The 18,884-nt window shown below is 49.5% G+C and overlaps 1 protein-coding gene across 1 annotated transcript; it reads left to right on the top strand.

The window, feature by feature from the left end:
* The first annotated feature begins 1,971 nt into the window (after positions 1-1,971).
* On the top strand, positions 1,972-17,336 carry LOC117890504 (tyrosine-protein kinase-like otk). The gene is made up of 7 exons (XM_034795399.1): positions 1,972-2,797; positions 6,676-6,816; positions 6,887-7,048; positions 13,235-14,121; positions 14,610-16,057; positions 16,127-16,463; positions 16,536-17,336. Exons 1-7 carry the CDS (start codon positions 2,737-2,739, stop codon positions 16,629-16,631), a joined length of 3,132 nt encoding a protein of 1,043 aa, XP_034651290.1. The 5' UTR covers positions 1,972-2,736; the 3' UTR covers positions 16,632-17,336.
* The last annotated feature ends 1,548 nt before the right edge of the window (positions 17,337-18,884 follow it).

Here is an 18,884-nt window from a genome sequence, read left to right as displayed (position 1 = left end):
CTTAGGATCTGCACCTTCCGCTCATGGTTAAACATTTCAAATTATTAACACACAATTTGGCCCGTTTTCAGTCGCACGATACTGATCCTCTCCACCCCAATGGCCATGGTGTTGTATAGGGGAGAAATCCGAAAGGCAAAATAATAAAACATAAGCCCAAACATTCTGGCAGAGCATGGCATAAATCTTCAACTTTATGACATCAATAACTGTCGTGCGTTCGGGAAGTGGAAAATGGAAAAAGCGCAGTGTTGCCCGCCCGCTCTCTCTCTCTCTCTCTCTTGTTCTCTCTTTCTGCTTTCGTTTGATAACCGCACACAGACACACAGACACACACACATCATCACAAAGGGCTGTTAATCAGGGGTGGGCAAGGGCACCACCACCACCCCTCGCTGACGTGGAAGGGATACATAGTTTATACAAATGGCAACGGCATTTTACGACTGTGTGGATGTCAGTCAGCGCCGCTGCGCGCCCAAAAGGATCTGCTGCAATTGTTTTTTGTGTGGGTTTTGGGTTTTTGTTTTCCATTTCCATGGCAAGCAGGGGAGGGGAGTTGAAAGGCCTCGTAAAAAAACAAGCGGAAAACTATAAAATGGAAAGCACACACAGGCAGAGGCTCACGCACAGTAGCTCCTCGGGTGTCTCGGCCGGAAGCCTCTTGCAGTTTCTACCAAGCGTGTGCGTCTGTGCTCGTAAAAGCAGCAAGCAACCAATGGATATTCCCATCCCCTCCGCCTGCCCACCCACCCCTCTGCACACTGACACTATCTAGTCCGCGCCATCCCCCCCACGGTATGTGCTGCCACTGGTTGGGTCATTAAGGAGCATTATTGTTTGGATTTAAAATGAGGGAGAAACCACAGCAGGAGGAGGTCGAAAATGATCCAGCGATGATTGCCCAGCGACTCTTGGTTGATTACTGCCAGCTGATAGCACAAGGAAATCCCTCGTTTCAATCAAACTTTGAATAGCATTTAGAGTAAATAAATTCACAAATGATGAACAAATGAATAAGTGACGTGCATCGGATTGATTTTTAATACATTCGAGAAACATGAAAAAAGTCTATTAATTATCTCCTCGTATCAATATTAAAAGTGCGAATTAATACTAAGAACTTCTTTACAGAACTTTTCCATCAAAGCAGGTCAAGTTGTTAGGTGTTCAAATCCCCGAAAATCTGTTTCAAATTCAAACTGTATTGGCGCGCAGCTTCAGCTGCACAGCAACACTGCCCAAACAGGCAAGAAATACTGGTTTGCACGCATAAGTTTACACTGTGCCCAGTTTTCTTTAAGTTCTCTCTTTTCTCTCCACGAAATTCGTAACATAAAATGGAATTAACAGAGTCTGTTAGGAACCAGGAATCGTTATGTCTCTTGGATTTACTTATTTGACCATAGACTGGTCCGATTTGGATTATATTTTATTTGTTTTATAGATATACATAGATATAAGTGTGGATTTGGGTTGCTCAACCAATTTACTCTGTTATAGCAAACAGATATAAACAAGCTCCCACGCACACTGTCGTTATCTTCTGTTCTTCTACTCTACTATATTACAGTCTCTGTTTACATACGTATATGCCGTAGAAGAAAGAGTAAAGCAGCACACGTACTTGCACGTACAAAACAGGGAACAGAATGGAGTTTCAGCCGGCAGGCAAGCCATTTCGATACCGACTGTCGGCGCAAGCGGTTGGCTGTTGGCTGTTCCGTGTTTCGCTTTCGTTCCGTACAGATAACTCGAAAAACCCCCTTTCCCGAGAAAACGTTGGGCAGCGGGGAAGCAGGCAAAATCACCCACCAAAAGCCGGTTCATTTCGAGTTTCGTTGCCCAGTGCCAAGGATGCAGCAGATGCACAACACAATACTCCTCTGGCAGTCTCTTTGGGATACAAATTAAGTTGATTTGCTGCGCTCTGTTCGGTTCGTCTTGGAATTGGTATCGGTTCGCATCATTCCCTGGGTAATTGAACTCCCGGTCCGTCTTGCAGTGCATTTTGTGTATCTAGATGCCCGTCTTTGTCGGCGTATCCGTATCGGTGTATCCGTAAACTGTTAGTGAAGTGCAACTCCGTCTCTCTGCCTGCCCCCGGTCGCTTGTCGCTTGTCGCTTGTCAATCTAGGCACTGATAACACAAAAAATAGTAACCACGAAACGAAACATAAACCAACAACAAGAAACCAACAGACAGGCACAGACACAGACACCGACACCGACACGGCAAGTGGCGTATCTCTTTGAGTCGCCTCACCGTGTGTTCGTTGATAAATGCATTTCATGCGTTCCAGCTATGTAAATAGCAATTTAATTTGAGTGTCCACAGTAAACATAAAAAGACCAAACCAAACCAAACCCAACCCAACCCAACCCGGCATATACACAGCTCCTACGAAAAGGGCAGTCAGCAATTGGACTCGTCGCTGTCATCTGCAGTCGCAGTCGCAGTCGTCTGGCAACCAAATATTGAATATTTACAAATGCGTTGAGTGGATTTTCGAGTGGCCCGGCACTTACTTGGCAGCAACACTCCATACCCCAACCCGAAGCACTCCCACTGAGCCGCTGGATAGTCGCCTGGCTGTATCAACGGATTGAATTGTCAGCATATAATAAATACCCCTCAATCCGATTCGTGAGTGTGACTCGAGTGCGTGTGAGTGCGAGAATCCCCCGCTAATTGGCCAGAAAGGAAGAGAGAGCGAGCGATAAAGGAGCACAAACATGGATATGGATGTGATGATGATGATGATCTGGATCTGCATCCTGGCGAGCGCTTTGATGGGTAAGTGTCCACTGGGGTAATCCCTGACAAATGCCATCAAGATTCAATTGCAAATCATTGGGGGTGCTCTGTGCTCAATGCTTGTCAAAGTTGTTTTGATGTTTGGAACTGGTAAATTGCATTAATAGACGTACAGAGAGAACTTCAAAGGATTCATTTCCATAGAGTCTTGCGAGCTGTTTCCGAATGGAAACCCCGTATCCCAGCCTCAGCTGCCAGTTCTGGGTGGGCTGCCAGGGTAACCATGGTGCCTGGCTCGCCTTTGTATCTGCATTCTACAATTGAATTCTGAATGGCAGAGGCGGCGTGCAAAATGACTCAATTAGAAGCCGGACAGGAGTGGCTGTGGCTGTGGCTGTGGCAAGAGTCTTTCTTTCATGTTCAAAGCGAGGAGCAGCGGGAGCTGGCATACTTGTGAGACCCAAAATAAAGAAGTCCTGGGGCAAACAGAAGAAACCAAACAGCAGCTCATTCGAAGTAAAGGACATGACAGGCGGGCAAGGATCTGTGCCTTGGCCACTTGAAGTGGGACAGAACAGGCAATGCCCGAATTTCAGCTAATCAAATATAGTTTATGGCAAGGATCATGTGAGCAGAGGGATCTCAAGAGGCACACACACACGCACACGCACACTTGTGTATGCCAGCTGAGGTCCTTGGAGGGAACTGCAGACGGCGGACGGCGGACGGCTGACGGTTAAGTAGCACAAAGGCAAACAGCCGCAAACAAAAGGCGTCCCCGTCCAGACGACAGACGACAGACAGGGAAAGAGAGTGAGAGAGAGAGAGAGGGAGGGAGGAGGCCGGGGCTGGCCATATACCATATTTCAAAATCTGTGCAACGGTCGGTCGGTCCATTATTTGTATGGCAAATAATATGCCATGGCTGTCCTGTCTCTCCGTCTCCCTGCGCTGGCGCTGGCTCTGGCTCTGGCTCTGGCTGTGTGTGTGAGTTCCTTTTGTGTGGCAGTCATAATTTGTTATTCAAGCATGCAAAATGCTGCATGCAACATGCCCAGCCCAGCCAGGGCAGCTGTGGCAGCTACAACTCAACTCTCCTGCCACTCCAATGCCACTCCCACTCCCCACCCCCACCCCCACTCCCACAGCTGCCTGTCTGCATCCCGAGCAACCTTAAAGCCTTCAAGTTGAAAGTTCACTCGAGAGCGCTCGCTCTCATAATTGCAAGAAATCAGACGGGCCACAGTCTCAGATGGAAGTTCGTTTAGGAAAGAACTCGCTGAGCCGAGAATGATTAGCAGTTGGAGGAACGGAATCCCTTATGAAACGAAACGAAAACCTCCTTTCTTTCACCTCCCCCAAAGGACAGAGCCCCAGATCAAACTTTTTGACGGGCAATTGTCAGACGCAGTTTCCGCATTTCCATTTTCCCCCGTTTTCGTTCCCATGTTGACTTGCAGTTTCCCCCCTGGATAAAGGTCTTCCCAGACAAATGCCACAGATTCCAGAGTGACAGTTCAGTTTCGTTACTCCATCTGCCATCTACCAGCCAACATCTCTGGCTGTCTTCTATATCGTTCCCCCCCACTCGAGTGAAATCAAATCAAAACGCCACCACCCATGGGGAGTGGTGCTGGGGCTGGGGCAAGTTCAAGTGGCGATGCCACAGTGGGACTCCAGATTATTACAACAATATTTCGCATTCATTGTGCTTAATCGACAAATGTTGCCGCACAATTTGTGGCAGTTGAATGTGTATCTTAAACTCAAACTGAATCTGAGTCTGAATACGAATCTGAAGCAGAAGATGCTGATGCTGAAGCTGACGAGCAGGAGCAGAATCAGCAGAGGGTCTGGGTCTGGGTCTTCGTCTGCTGACTTGCTGATTTCGGTTATTTGAGCCAAACAAACGAACTAATTATCACACACAGAGGGGGCGAGGGAGCACAGTTGGAGGAGAAAGGCAGCTACTATATGGACAGATCAAGATGGGATGGCCAGTCGCTGGTGCGATGGACTACCCGCTGCTCTCGCCTGTGCACTGCGAGAAAAGTAAATACCCTGCCTGAGTGAGGCAGGTAAAAATCGCACAACATGGAAAAGGCAGCATGGGCTTATCCCTCTTAATCGCTTAAGATTATCATTTCACGCATTGCAATGGCATTTTAGGAATTCTTCTTTGCAAAGAGACACAAAATGTAGCTCTTATTTTGCGCTCAGTGTGTCCTCTTGGTCTCTGTCTGCAGCATCAACACTTTTTGTTGCTTTCCCCCCTCACGCAGTGGTCCCTCGTCAGCGCAATCAACGCTGGAGCCGAGCGGAGGGGGGCGCATATTTCTTTAATCGACGCCCAGCAACTGCCCCGCAGTTTGGGGCAGTGGAGGGAACTTGCCAACTTGTTTTCTGCACAGCAAATTAAATCGATGCGACTCGCACGCACAGAGGGACCCAGACCAGGGACCAGGGACCAGGGACCAACTGCCATTGGGGCACTCGCTCGCTTGTATCATAACACGTCGCCAGGCTATGTGACTGGCATCTGAATACATAATACACCGCTGTGGCCCCACAACAGAGACTCGACGACTCGATTCGACTCGACTCCAACTGCCTTAATGATGTTGTTGCTGGTGTGTGTTTCCGTGTGTCTGCTTATTGATTCCTTGTCGTGGTCGTGGTCGTGGTTCCTCGGTCTCGTTCTGGGTCTGGGTCTCCGCTTGAGTCTGAGCCTTTTGCTTTGTGGCCCCCACAATCTGAGGTGTTGTCTCAAATTGCTCCAATTAGTGGCCAAATATAATGGTTGCCGTTTTGTAGTTCTCCTCGCTGTTTTCTCCCAAAACCCGTAATCAAGAATAATTGCTTTTGAATTGCTTGGCGTTTTAGCTGAGGGATGCTGAATGACGCTCCTCTGCTGTGGCTGCTGTTGCGGCTGCTGCAGGTGATGTGCCGGTGGCGCCTCCCCAAAAGTTGTGGCCGCTTAATTCCCCACCTTTATATACCAATTCTTTTGATGCATTTCATTTCTGGCTCATTAAGTAATCCCATTAACATTTAAACGTGTTTTCGGACGCTCCTCGCAGCACCCCCGCAGGACAATTCCCATAAATTGCATTTTTGTGGCTGTTGATTCAATATGCGAGTAAATAATCAGACAAAGAAATATTTAAAAAAATGCATAATAAAATAAATAAAAACACATTTTCCCTTTGTACATTCAGACTCGTATGTGCAGCTCTCATTTATACTTTTTGCATGCGAGTGCGTAGTCCCTCTCGCCTGGCTTTTAATTATGTTGGCACACAGGCCGTGATCTGTAAATGTTTTTGGTTATTTTATTTTATTTTTTGACCATACGCAGCCATGGAGCGTGGAAGCCATTGCCATGATGTGTGCGTGTGGCAAATGCTCTGCTAACAACGGGCATTCTGGCTTCTACCAGAAATATGATAGAACCTAAGGATTTCTTTAGGGCTTATGGGAGTAGCTTCATAGAGAACTGCATACAGAACTTGCCATGAAAATGCAGAAATTTCATGCAAGTTTTAGTCAACAAAAAGGAACATGTGAATGCTTGAAGGAGCTTATGATTAGTGTTTACTTTCCCTATAATTTGGCAGAGTATTGAACCCTCGGATGTAGCATTTTGGCATTTTGTTTAATCTTTTTTCGCTTTTTTGTTGCTGCTCCCCTTTTTTTGCGCTCAACAAAATTACATTCACCTTAAACACTGTTATTTAAGCAGCTTAAGCGCTCAGTAATACGTTTTAAACGCTTTAATTATGTGCAATTAGGCTTAGTGCTGGGTTTTTTGGTGTTGCTGTTTGTTAATTGGAAGGAAACTCTTTTTTTCATGTAAATTGTAAATTGTTTCAACTTTTAACTAATTCTGCATCGTTTTTATTTGAAAACAATTGCAGCTCCTGGCTGGGCAGAGGCGAACACATCGCGCTTCGTTCGATTGCCACAGAGTCAGTCCATTGTGGAGAACGAGGCCGTTGACTTTGACTGCGAGGCGACGGATCCCTCCAGCTATTTGCACTACGAATGGCTGCACAATGGTGAGAATGGCCATCCACTTCACCATATTCACTTCTGAATATGCTAATTCGATTTCTATGCACTTTTCAGGTCGTGAGATTGCGTATGACAAGCGTGTATACCGCACTGGCTCACATTTGCATATCGAGGCGGTGCAGCGGGAGGAGGATGTCGGCGATTATGTGTGCATTGCCACCAGCTTGGCCAGCGGCGCCAGAGAGGCTTCACCACCGGCCAAATTGAGCGTTATATGTGAGTAGTCCTTGCAGCCATCAATGCTCGTAGCTGTCGCTTAAACAAAGCAACTACGAGGCAAATTAATTTGATTAATGCTGGGCCTTAAATGGCATTCCAGCCACCATCCACCAGTGGCCATGCCCTTCCCAAGCCCACACTATCCACTCTTTAGATCGGAGCTAACCACAAGCCAGACAAAGGTAAAGAGGCATAAAAACTGCAACCGAAGCAAAGGCAAAGGCAAGGGCAGAGAGGCAGTGGCAGAGATACTCGTTCTCGTGCTCCTTGCAACTGATGAAAGATAAAAAGCAAACAGCGAAAGTTTTGATGTGCCTGCGTCGGGGGGCCACAGGAAGTGCACTGCAGTGAGCAGAATGCAGTCCAAGGCAGTGGAGCATGCAACGCAGCCAGTGAAGAAGTTGAACGAGTGGAACCAGCAGCAGCAGCAGCCAGCACTGGGCGGCAGCGGCGGCCTCACGTGATTGATGTTCATTTAGTTGCATTTGCCTTTAAGCAGAAAAATGCATAAATTTAACAAACAACTCCCGCTCCGACCCGCTGCGAGGGGAGTGTCTATAGCCAGGCTGCTGGCTTCCATCCCTTTGCCGTGTAAACAAAACGAAAGTTTTTATGCACAATCTGGACTGCATGTGTGCCCCCTGTGCGATCGTATAGATCGTGTAGATGGTGTAGCTGGTGGCTGGCAGAGCTCTGCTGTCAGCACTGGCACGGCATTCGAGTTGTGATCAAAGCCGCCAACAGCCAGCAGAGAGACAGAGAGAAGAGGATGCCGGCAAGTGGATGCGGAACTCCCATCCATCCATTCAGCTGCAGCTATTTATAGTGCTCTATCTCAAGTGTTTTTAGCTAATTAATTAACTAATTAATTTGTAGTTTTGGGAGTTGATTTTAATTGCTACTGCTGCACCCTCTGGGCTCCATCTGCTGTTGAAAGGCAGCGGGAAATGGCCATTGGAGTGGGCCAGGACTGGGCCAGAGGAAGTCTTGCTGGTGGCTGCTGGCTGCTGGCTGGTGGCTGCTGGCTGGCGCCAGCTGAAACTAAGTGGGTTATGTGATTACACCCCCTGCCCGTGCCTCTATCAATCTCATAATTTCCAAGCAGCAGACAAAAAACTATTAAAATATGCATTGAATGATGCTCCACCTCCCATCGGGCGGTTCGTAATCGTTTCTCTACTCATTCCCAGGCTCCTTTTGTCTGGCTGTCTTTGCCATCCGTTGGTGCCATCTATCCGCTGGATATAAATGTTCAATTAAGCGCAAGAAAAGTGACATTTTCGCTTGCAACATTGAACAGATTCGAGAACAAACAAAAGGGAAAAACTTTGATAGTTTCAGGGGGAAAACCTAACGAATAACTGATGCTCTAGAATCTAGATGGTTACTCCTATAAGTAGATACAAATCTGATAGGAAAGACTCCCAAATTAATGGAATAAACTAAAACTAAATGTAAATTGAAACGCCAGTCCTATAAGCTCGCAAAAGTTATTCAAACTATATGCGAAAATCGTAGAAAAATGCCTGACACTGCCGCGGCACTAACTGATGACTGGAAGGAATTAGGCAGACAGCAGCAGCGAACCCGAAAAACAACCAAGAACCAGAATCTAGACAGAAACAGTAGCCAGGCCAGCCAAGAGCCAGGAGCCAGACCCAAGCCAGACAACTGCCAGCCGTGGGGGAGAAGCATTCCAAACATTTGCACAGTCCAAAAGGGGTTGTTGGACTCTGGCAGCGAGGGATACAGAGCCAGGATACAGTCAGGACTGGGCATTGAACAGCTGAGCAGAGAAATGCTGAAATGTACATGGAAATGAAATGCAACATTAACACGAAACATAAACATAAAATGAGAAATGGCAGCAGCAGCAGCAGCACAGGCGGCAGCGTGGAGTAACAGCAGCAACAATGGCAACCAACAGCCAACAGCAAAGTCATAAAAACCAAACAAAATGCAAAGACAGACGGGAGAGGGTGGCACAGGACAGGACAGGACAGGACAAAAGCAACCCTCAAATCAGCAGAACAACACCCCCACAACACACAGAGACAGCTACGTCTGGGATATAGCTGCTGCTGCTGCTGCTGCTGCTGCTCCTGCTGCTGCTCCTCTGTGGTGTATCTGTGCGCCAGAGCCAAGTTCAAGTTGACTGCAGTTTGCCGGCAAGTCGGTGTCGAGATATGGGGGTGCCGGTCTGTGCCGGGGCAGAACCGGATAATTTTCATTCTGTGAATGCCGGAAAAACGCATAAAATTTTACGAGCCCGAGCTCGGAGAGAACATTAAAGGGGACGATGAGGACGAGCTCGCGCTCGATGAAGGCAAGGCAGACACTGGATATAGGGCTGGTGTGGAAGCAGAAACTGTAGTCAACTTTTTGGCGCGCTCTCCTGCTCTGTCTCCCTCTGATGTACTCCAGCTCTGTCTCTGTCTAAATTTCTGGTTTTTACTTTTTTTTCTGCCCGTTTCTTTTTTGTTTTTCGGAACATTTATTTTACTTTTGGCTTTTCCTCTGCTGTTACACGAGTTGATCATTAGCAACTTTTGGCCATTGCAATGGCGGGGGGCGAAGCTGCGAGCAGGAGCGTAGTCAAGATGTGGCAGAGCTAAAGGGGGGAACTAATATGCCAAGAGCAAGAGCTGTTTATGTGCAGCGGTGGGACATGCATGAAAGTATCTCTAACTCCATTATGTTCACTCTTTCCCAGCGCTTGGTGTAGAAAATCCTAAGACCCCTTTGGGCTCTTCCTTTCACGTATCCCTTGAACCCCCTTTGGGACATACCTCTGCAGGAAGATACTCGAACTGTATGTGAAGAACCAAGGGAACGACAATGTGCGATAATCGAATGTTTAACGTTTTAATTTGAAAACTGTTTGGGTATGGCCAGGCACGGTGGGGTGGAGCTGTGCCAGCGACTGGCCAACTTTAATTAAAGATCGGATGATAACGCACAGAGGAAAGCCCCGCAAAGCTATCACAGAATAGATGATTCTGCGGCCAGTCGTGGCCATAAATTAGCACAGCAAATGGTCGAGAGAAAAGGAGGAGCAGCCAAGGCAAGGCAAATATTCATTGATATTGAAATCAGTTGATGAATCAGTCGGTTCAACGTCAACAGTCGAATCGTATCTTTGGCTAATAGTTGCACAAATGCTTGAATTCGAGACTGAACTGCTGCGCCAATTTGTTAAATGGGTCAATAACTTGTAAGCCGATTTGCTCGAAAATCAATTGAAGTGCATTGGAGTGGAGTGGAGGCTCTGCGCTGCTGCACGAGTCCATTAACGATCCACAATTACTGCCGGCCACTTCACAGTCCATCGTCCACTTCTATGGGCTCTCTCTTTACACCCTTCACCCTCCACTTGGTGTATGACAGCACTGAATACATCTCCACTCGACCTGGAGTCCAGACCCAGCACATCAAGCGAAATAATCTATCTATGATTATCAATTAATTATATTTTCACGGAAAAGGCAGTGGTAAAAGTGCAGCGAATGCAGGGTCGAAAACTAACAAAACTCGTAGCTCCTATCTTATCGCTGCTGAAGGAACTCGCCTACATTCTGAATTCTGATGGCATAAGACCCAGTCGGCACACTTATTCAGCGTCTTGAGGGAGGGCGGCATCGATAAGGGCCGATCTGGTACCCAAAAGCAAAACCGACTCCCGGCAACTGTCAATTTCTATATCTATAATTCTGCTGCTGCCACTGCCCCTGCCCCATGCCGCAAGCCCCTCTGCCCCTCTTTCGACATTTACTTCCACTCTGTTTACTCGGGCGCGCGTTTACTTTGCGTCTATTTTTTGTATGGGTCTCGGGTCTTTCGTCTCTGTTCTGTTCTGTTCTGCTCTGTCGCTGTGCCCCATTCCCGGACATTCCAGAGCTAAGGCCCAGCCCGGCCTGCCATTTGTTTACAGCCTTTTGTGGTTTATGCCTCAGCCAGCCTCAGCGGAAAAAGTTTAACAAATTTATTTTGTTTCGAAGCCACCAGCCATCCAGCCGAAGGCGATGTTGCCTTACTTCATGTCTTTCTCTGTGCTGCTTCTCTATGTTTACCTCGAGCTGCACACGTTCAACGTGTGAATGATGGCCGCGCAGTCCCCCGCCCTGCACATGACTTTGTGAGGGGTGTAGGTGTCAAAAGATCTGGGAGTTGCCTCGCTCTCCCATGCTCGCTGGAGTCGCTGACGCTGCTCTAATGAGGCGACGCTCATTAATTAGCGAGCGGCATGCAACGGCCGTTCTAATTTGAGTTACAGTTAGACGGGGTCCACGAACCCTCAACCTCGCCACAACTCCATCCCAGATGGAACTAGAGCGCTGGAAGTGGGAAACAAAAGGAAGCCCAGCCAACACTTTGTGATCAAAAATGAATCAAAAAACCATTTCTTACTCGCTACACACATGTGATGGCTTCCACAGCTCCTTTCGGTTCAGATTTCACAGATTTTCAGCTTACGCAGCCACTAGGCACTTTTCTTGATGTATCTGTGGGGCCACTTCACCTGCCACTTTTACCATTCAATCGCATGGCATCTCATGCATCCATTCATCCATCCATTAGATACTTTCGTTGGCTCTGCCCTGGGCTCTGGCTGGCTGTCTAAGTGCCAATTAGTTCACTCTCTACTGTCGTTCTGGTCGTAACATATACCAAAAGTTTATGCCACAGGCCGACTCAATGGAATGTTGACGGACGTGCCGCTGCCTTTCCCCAACCCCAAAACACACACACACACACACACAGAGCAAATACAAACACAGATATATACACATACATTTGAAACTTTTGACACTTCCTCGACGGAGAAGAAGATGGACCCGTACTGGCACCCGGAGACCTGGAGACCCAAGACACAGGGCTCTGTCTCTGTTTATTGAGTTGTTGCTGTCTGTCGCTTCGTATTTTGGTTGAGCTTGTTTTTCTTTCCCTCCAAATAAGTGTCTACAAATATTTAGAGGGATTTTTTGTTGTGTCCGGGACTCCTCGGCTGTCGCTGGGCAAACAGAGTCGGAAACCAGAGGAGTCGGAGCCCCTGCCCCACCCGAAACAAGATTTATGTGCATATGTAAATTTGTGTTTTCCAACCGCAGTCAGCAGTCAGCAGTCAGCAGACCTGGCAAACATTCAGATAGGCCAGAAGAAATATCCATAAAACATACATCATACAGAGGGGAAGAGGCATCCCTGCCACCATCCAGTAGATAAAAAAACTGCAGAGGAAAATATCATTTGAATAAATTATCCGCGAGCACAAATGAGAGCTCGCGGCGATTGACAATTATCACCCGGAGATACAAAAGTATCTGCCATGCACATTGCCACAATGTGGAGGCTGCAGCCATGGCCATGGCAGGTTGTCCAGGTTGTCCAGGTTTTCCAGAGAGATGCGATGGCGAGGCACAGATACGGAACACAGCCAGGGGGCATCAACTCTACGCTGACTGTGTGTGTGTGTGTGTGTCTGCAACCTGAGCGACCACGCCCCTTGCGCCTTGAGCTGCCACTAAAACATAAATTAAACCCTAGCATATTCCTCTGCCCCCTTTTGGGTTTTGTTTTCTTCTTGCCTTCTGCTGAATGCTTTTCTTTTCAGCGTTTTTTTCCACCGCTCTTGCCACAAAAGTCTTTTCTCATGCAGCAATTGTTGCAAGTACCGTTTCGTGCCACCCGTCTGCTCTGTCTGAGTGGATGCATGGAGCAGTGGCGAGAACTTTGCTGCCACATATGAGCATTTACATGCATAAAGGTGCAAGAGTAGACACGACCCTCAGTGGTGCCTCTGCCTCTGCCACAACCCCAGCCTCTCACTCGCTCACTGACTGACTGACAGTTCAATTTATGCTTCCTCTGCCACCTTTAAGATTGCAGGAACCGAGTCGAGCCGAGTGGTGGAGCGTCATGTTCCGCCCAGAACTGACGCTAAAATGCACTTAAATGCAGCAAGAAATGCAAAAGGGAAACATCTGAACGGAAAAAAGAAGCGAAAAGAACTGCAAACAGCAAGAGAACTGAAATTGTAGCGCATTAAGTTGAAATTTATGCATCTTCCGGATATGCCGTGCATATTTATGGAATTCCAACAGTCTGAACGCAAGGCTTAGGGGGGAAACCCGACTCGCAGTCACTTATTGATCGTTGCCATCTCGCTGTCTATCCCCGTTTCAGATCTGGAGTCGGCCAGCGTGCAGCTGCTGGGCAGCAATCGGAACGAGCTGCTGCTCAAGTGCCACGTGGAGGGCGCCTCCGGGGACGAGCCGCTGCAGATCGAATGGTACCGCGACAGCGCCAGGCTGAGCAGCTGGGGCAATGTCCACTTGGAGCAGCATCGGCTGCTGGTGCGTCAGCCGAGTGCCTCCGACGATGGCCTCTACCGCTGCACTGCCTCGAATGCGGCGGGTCGGGTGATGAGCAAGCAGGGCTATGTCTACCAGGCGAACATCAAGTGTCTGCCGCGGCTGCTGAAGAAGAACCAGAAGCTGCCCGAGTCCTGGAGCAAGCAGACCTTCCTGTGCCGCGGCAAGCGGGGCGGCTCTGGTGGCCTGGAGCAGGCCCTGTCCCCTGCGCCCGAGGATCTGCGCATTGTCCAGGGACCCGCTGGCCAGCTGCTCATCAAAGAGGGCGATCCTGCCGCTCTCAGCTGCCTGTACGAGCTGCCCGCCGAGCTGCAGAACCAACGCATACAACTCCGCTGGCGCAAGGACGGCAAGCTGCTGCGTCACGTGGAGCTCGGTGGCGCCATTCCCATGCCCGGACACACCCACGACTCTGGCAAGGAGGCGCTGCTGCGCGAGGACGGCCGCCTGGTGCTGCACAAGCAGAACGGCACCCTCAGCTTTGGCAGCATCATTGCCAGCGATGCGGGGCAGTACCAGTGCCAGCTGCAGCTCGAGGGCCATGCGCCGCTCAACTCCTCCCCCGGCATCCTGGAGGTCGTCGAGCAGCTAAAGTTCATGCCGCAGCCCACATCGAAGAATCTCGAGCTGGACGCAGCCGTGGCCAAGGTGCACTGCAAGGCACAGGGCACACCGCCGCCCCAAGTGCAATGGCAAAGGGTGAGTACTCAATGGTGGGGCGTCCTCTCCCTCTCTCTCTCTCTCTCTGTCTCTCTCTCTGTGGCATGCACTTCATTTTGAGTGCACACACACACACACACACCCATTCCGACGCGCAACGCGCCGCTGGGCAAACATTTCGCAACGAATCCCACCATTTCATATGCAAAACTCGATCCAGTCCATGGATTCTATCTGGCCTAAACACCAGATAACCTCCTCCTCCTCCTCCTCCACCCATGGGCACATTCAATTTGCTGCCTGCTGTTGCCGATGGCCAGCCAATTTTGCCAACTGTTTGTCTATTCGAAAGAGAAAAGAGAGACCAGGACCAGGACCTTTCATCAGAATTTGTTTTTTCATTTGGTCCAAAACAAACGTTGAGCTGCGCTCCATTTTGTTGTTGAATTTTTGATGAAAAACTCATCGAACGAGCAGCGTGGAAACTGTTTACTAATCGTCGCACTTGGCGCTCCATTTCCATCCAGGATGGCGCTGGGAACAGCTCGCTGCCCGACCAGGTGGAGGTGGACATCAATGGGACGCTCATCTTTCGAAATGTGCGGGCCGAGCATCGGGGCAACTACACGTGCCTGGCCAGCAGCAGTCAGGGCCAGATCAATGCCACGGTGGCCATCAATGTGGTGGTCACACCCAAGTTCAGTGTGCCGCCGGAGGGACCCATCGAGACCACGGAGCAGGGCACTGTGGCGATGCACTGCCAGGCCATTGGGGATCCCCGGCCGACGATTCAGTGGGACAAGGACCTGAAGTATCTCAGCGAGAACAACACGGATCGCGAGCGGTTCAGCTTCCTGGAGAACGGCACCCTGGAGATTCACAATGTTCAGGTGGAGGACGAGGGCAGCTACGGCTGCACCATCGGCAACAGTGCGGGCCTGAAGCGGGAGGATGTGCAGCTGGTGGTGCGCAGCACCGGCGATGGCTTTGCCCCCGAGGAGACGGGCGGCGATGGCTTCCTGGTCACGCGTGCTGTGCTCATCACGATGACTGTGGCCCTGGCATACATTGTGCTGGTGGTGGGCCTTATGCTGTGGTGTCGCTACCGTCGGCAGGCGCGGAAGGCACGCCTCAACGAGCTCAGCATCAAGGAGGCTGGCGGCGACCAGCCGGATGCCACCACCACAAATGGCAAGGGATCGGAGCAGGAGCCGTGCCTGTCGTCCAAGCAGCGTAATGGCCAGAGCCAGGGCAAGTCCAAGTCCAACGGAGATGCCCAGAAGTCGGATGACACGGCCTGCAGCCAGCAGTCGAGAGGCTCCAAGAAATCCGTCTACGAGCAGCTCGTCCTGCCCCGCTCGGGCCTCGGCGAGCTCCTGCAGATTGGACGCGGCGAGTTCGGGGATGTGTTCGTGGGCAAGCTGAAGGCATCCCTGGTGGCGGCCAGCGCCACGTCGGACAAGGACGGGGACACTGACAAGCAGCACAGCAACAGCGAGAACGGAAGTGGAGGCAGTGGCAGTGGCAGTGGCAACGGCAGCGGCAGCACCACCCTCAGCACGCTGAACGAGAAGCGACGCTCGAAGACCTCCATGGACGACATCGAGGAGATCAAGGAGGAGGAGCCCGAGCAGTCGGCACTCGACCAGCTCGTTCTGGTCAAGGCGCTGAACAAGGTGAAGGACGAGCAGGCGTGCCAGGAGTTCCGTCGCCAGCTGGATCTGCTGCGCAGCATCTCCCACAAGGGAGTCGCCCGTCTGTTTGGTCTGTGCCGCGAGAAGGATCCCCACTACATGGTCCTGGAGTACACCGACTGGGGCGACCTCAAGCAGTTCCTCTTGGCCACCGCTGGCAAGGTGAACACAGCCACGGCCACCTCCTCACCGCCGCCACTGACCACCAGCCAGGTGCTGGCCGTGGCCTACCAGATTGCACGCGGCATGGATGCCATCTACCGGGCACGCTGCACACACAGGTGAGTGCAGACTCCCATCCCACAGCCAGGGGCTATCCACTAAGCTGTGCTGATGTCCTTCTTCCACAGGGATCTGGCCACGCGCAATTGTGTCATTTCCAGCGAGTTCATCGTGAAGGTCTCCTATCCGGCGCTGTGCAAGGACAAGTACAGCCGCGAGTACCACAAGCACAGGAACACACTGCTTCCGGTGCGCTGGATGGCGCCCGAGTGCATCCAGGAGGATGAGTACACCACCAAGAGCGACATCTTCGCCTACGGCGTGGTGGTGTGGGAGCTCTTCAATCAGGCCACCAAGCTGCCACAGGAGGAGCTCACCAGCGAGCAGGTTATCCAGCGGTCGCAGGCCGGCACCTTGGAGTGGACGGTGGCCGAGGCCACGCCCGACAGCCTCAAAGAGATATTGGTGAGTGTTTGATGTTGCCATTGATCCAGTGACGGGAACAGATGCTAATTAATGTGTCTGTTGTGTGTTCAGCTATCCTGTTGGTTGGCCAATCCCAAGGAGCGTCCGTCCTTCAGTCAACTGGCATCCGCCCTGAGCAAGGCCATGCAGAGTGGCGCCGAGAAGTGAGGAGGCCCCAGACTGATTGAGCAAATGCCAAAAAGTAATTTCTAGATTTGTTCCCCAAGTATAACCCTACCCCTACAGGTATTTCCCAACCAAGTATTTTCTTTGCCAGGCTTAACACTAAGTTCTCTGCGCCTGTTTAACATGCGTTCTATATATGGATACGTTTTAACTGTACAAAACATATGATATATATTACACCCCATATAACACACACACACACACACACATATATATTGTTCGATATTCCCCGAGTAATCTTACGATATCTTCGATAATAGTATTGCATTTGCGTGGTGAAATGTACATAGAAACTGCCACAAAATATTTGCATTTAGACCAGTTGAAAGCATTTCTAGTATTAGTGAATATTTTAAAGATCCACACGTCACACATCGGCATTTTATTATAAAGAATAATTAAGATATAACTGAATAATCCGACGTAGGAGCTCTTTCGAACGCGAAAAGTAACAGAGAACTAAGCCAAATTTTAGTTTTTAGCATTGCGAAATATATCCATTTTTAAACACACTTCAATATTTAAATGCATACATCTATAGGTACGTTTTATATAGTGTTTACAGATACAATAGAATAAGGAACACACACACACACACACACACACACATTTATAACTAGTATTTTAAGCTTTGATGCATGTTTACAAAACATTTAAATAAACACGAATAAATAAATTTAACCGACATAAGGAGAAATCCTCTCTGAATTATTTAGAGAAAAGAAATCCAAGCTGTATGGAGGCGTCAGGGGCATTTCATTTGGACTGGGGCAAATTTGTTAAGGGTCCTTTGGGCCAGCGTGTAGAGAGCTCCTTGGCTCATTCACACTTCACTTGATTTGAAAAATGAGCGCCTATTGAATGCCCGGATTGAGTGTCGGCACTGCCCCCTCGCTCTTTCCTCAGCGCTCCCTGCCTCAGCCCAAAACGATTGACAAACAAACATGGCAATAAACCGTAAAGTTGCCTTGGCTTATTGGAGCTTAAAGTTGGCCCAGGACCACTCTCTCCAGTGTGGCTACGATGCCAAAAAGTTTCCTCGTGCGAAAACTTTGGCTAGGCCCAAATCTAGGCCCGAAAACGAAAAGCAATATTTGCATTTGAATCAGCAATGGCAACAGCAGCAGCAACAAGAAAAAATGCCCAACTACAGCACCGTTCCAGAATGAGTTCGCATATTCCTTTTTGGCAGAGGGCTAGTGGAAGTGGATGTGGATGGGCTGCTTAGCTTTTCCTGGCACGTACAAATATATCTGCCTGTCATGAATAGCAAATGCCTCCACCAGCCTCGAAAAAGGTTGATTGAACAGTTGGCTAGCAGGAAGTGCGGCAGGCAGAGCGCAAAGAGTTGGCCAAAAAAAAAGGCAGGAGAAGAAGGAATGCTCTACAGAAGGAGGCTTCCCGTGCTTCCTCTGAAACATCGCTAATATTCAGCTCTGACAAATATGAAAATTTTGCCCAATGGCAAACACTGATTGTAGCGAAAATAAAACGAACCTCAAAACTGCACAGAAAGTCCATTTGTTGGCAGCTGCCTAAAATGCAAAATACACGACAGACACCAGGCCCAGCACACATGGCGTATGCGCAATGTTTGCAGTTTGCATTTCGTAATGGAATGCCAGCATCTGTGCTGCAGCAAAAGAAAGGCCTAAACTAAGCTGCTGCTGGGCAGGAGAACAAACATAAAAATGCCATTTCACATGGCTTTCATTTTATTAATATTTTATGCAGCGAAGCGAAGCGGTGACTGTGGGGCACGGACACTTAAAGTGGGCAAAATGGTGGCCCATGCTTTGGCAATTCAAGCGTAAAATGTGCATTACTCATACGCCACGCCACATAACAGCAGGGGGAGTGGCAGTGGCAGCGGCAGCGGTTGGCTCCCCACTGACCTACACCACATGGTTATGCCTTTTACCTGGCGGCTCATAAATTGCACATGACATTACGCATACGCACCAATGGCCAGACCAGACAAGGCACAAAATAAATTTCGCAGAAAATTTGACTTTTGTTTTCATGGCCCCGCCACTTCCCGAAGGCAGCGCCAACCCTACCCGCAGATTGATGGTGCACCCGGCTCGCCTCGGATCGGATCGGCTCTGCTCGGCACTGGCATCCCCTCAGCGAGTTGCCTCATTATGGAGTCGCCGAAAACATATTTTCGCATTCATCACGGGCCAAAGTTTGCGACACACGGGCATGGGAAAGCAGCAGGCCTGGCATCCTAGC

Source organism: Drosophila subobscura, chromosome E (assembly GCF_008121235.1).
Source record: "Drosophila subobscura isolate 14011-0131.10 chromosome E, UCBerk_Dsub_1.0, whole genome shotgun sequence".
Taxonomy (NCBI): Eukaryota; Metazoa; Arthropoda; class Insecta; order Diptera; family Drosophilidae; genus Drosophila; species Drosophila subobscura.
This window is presented reverse-complemented; position numbering and strand designations above follow the sequence as displayed.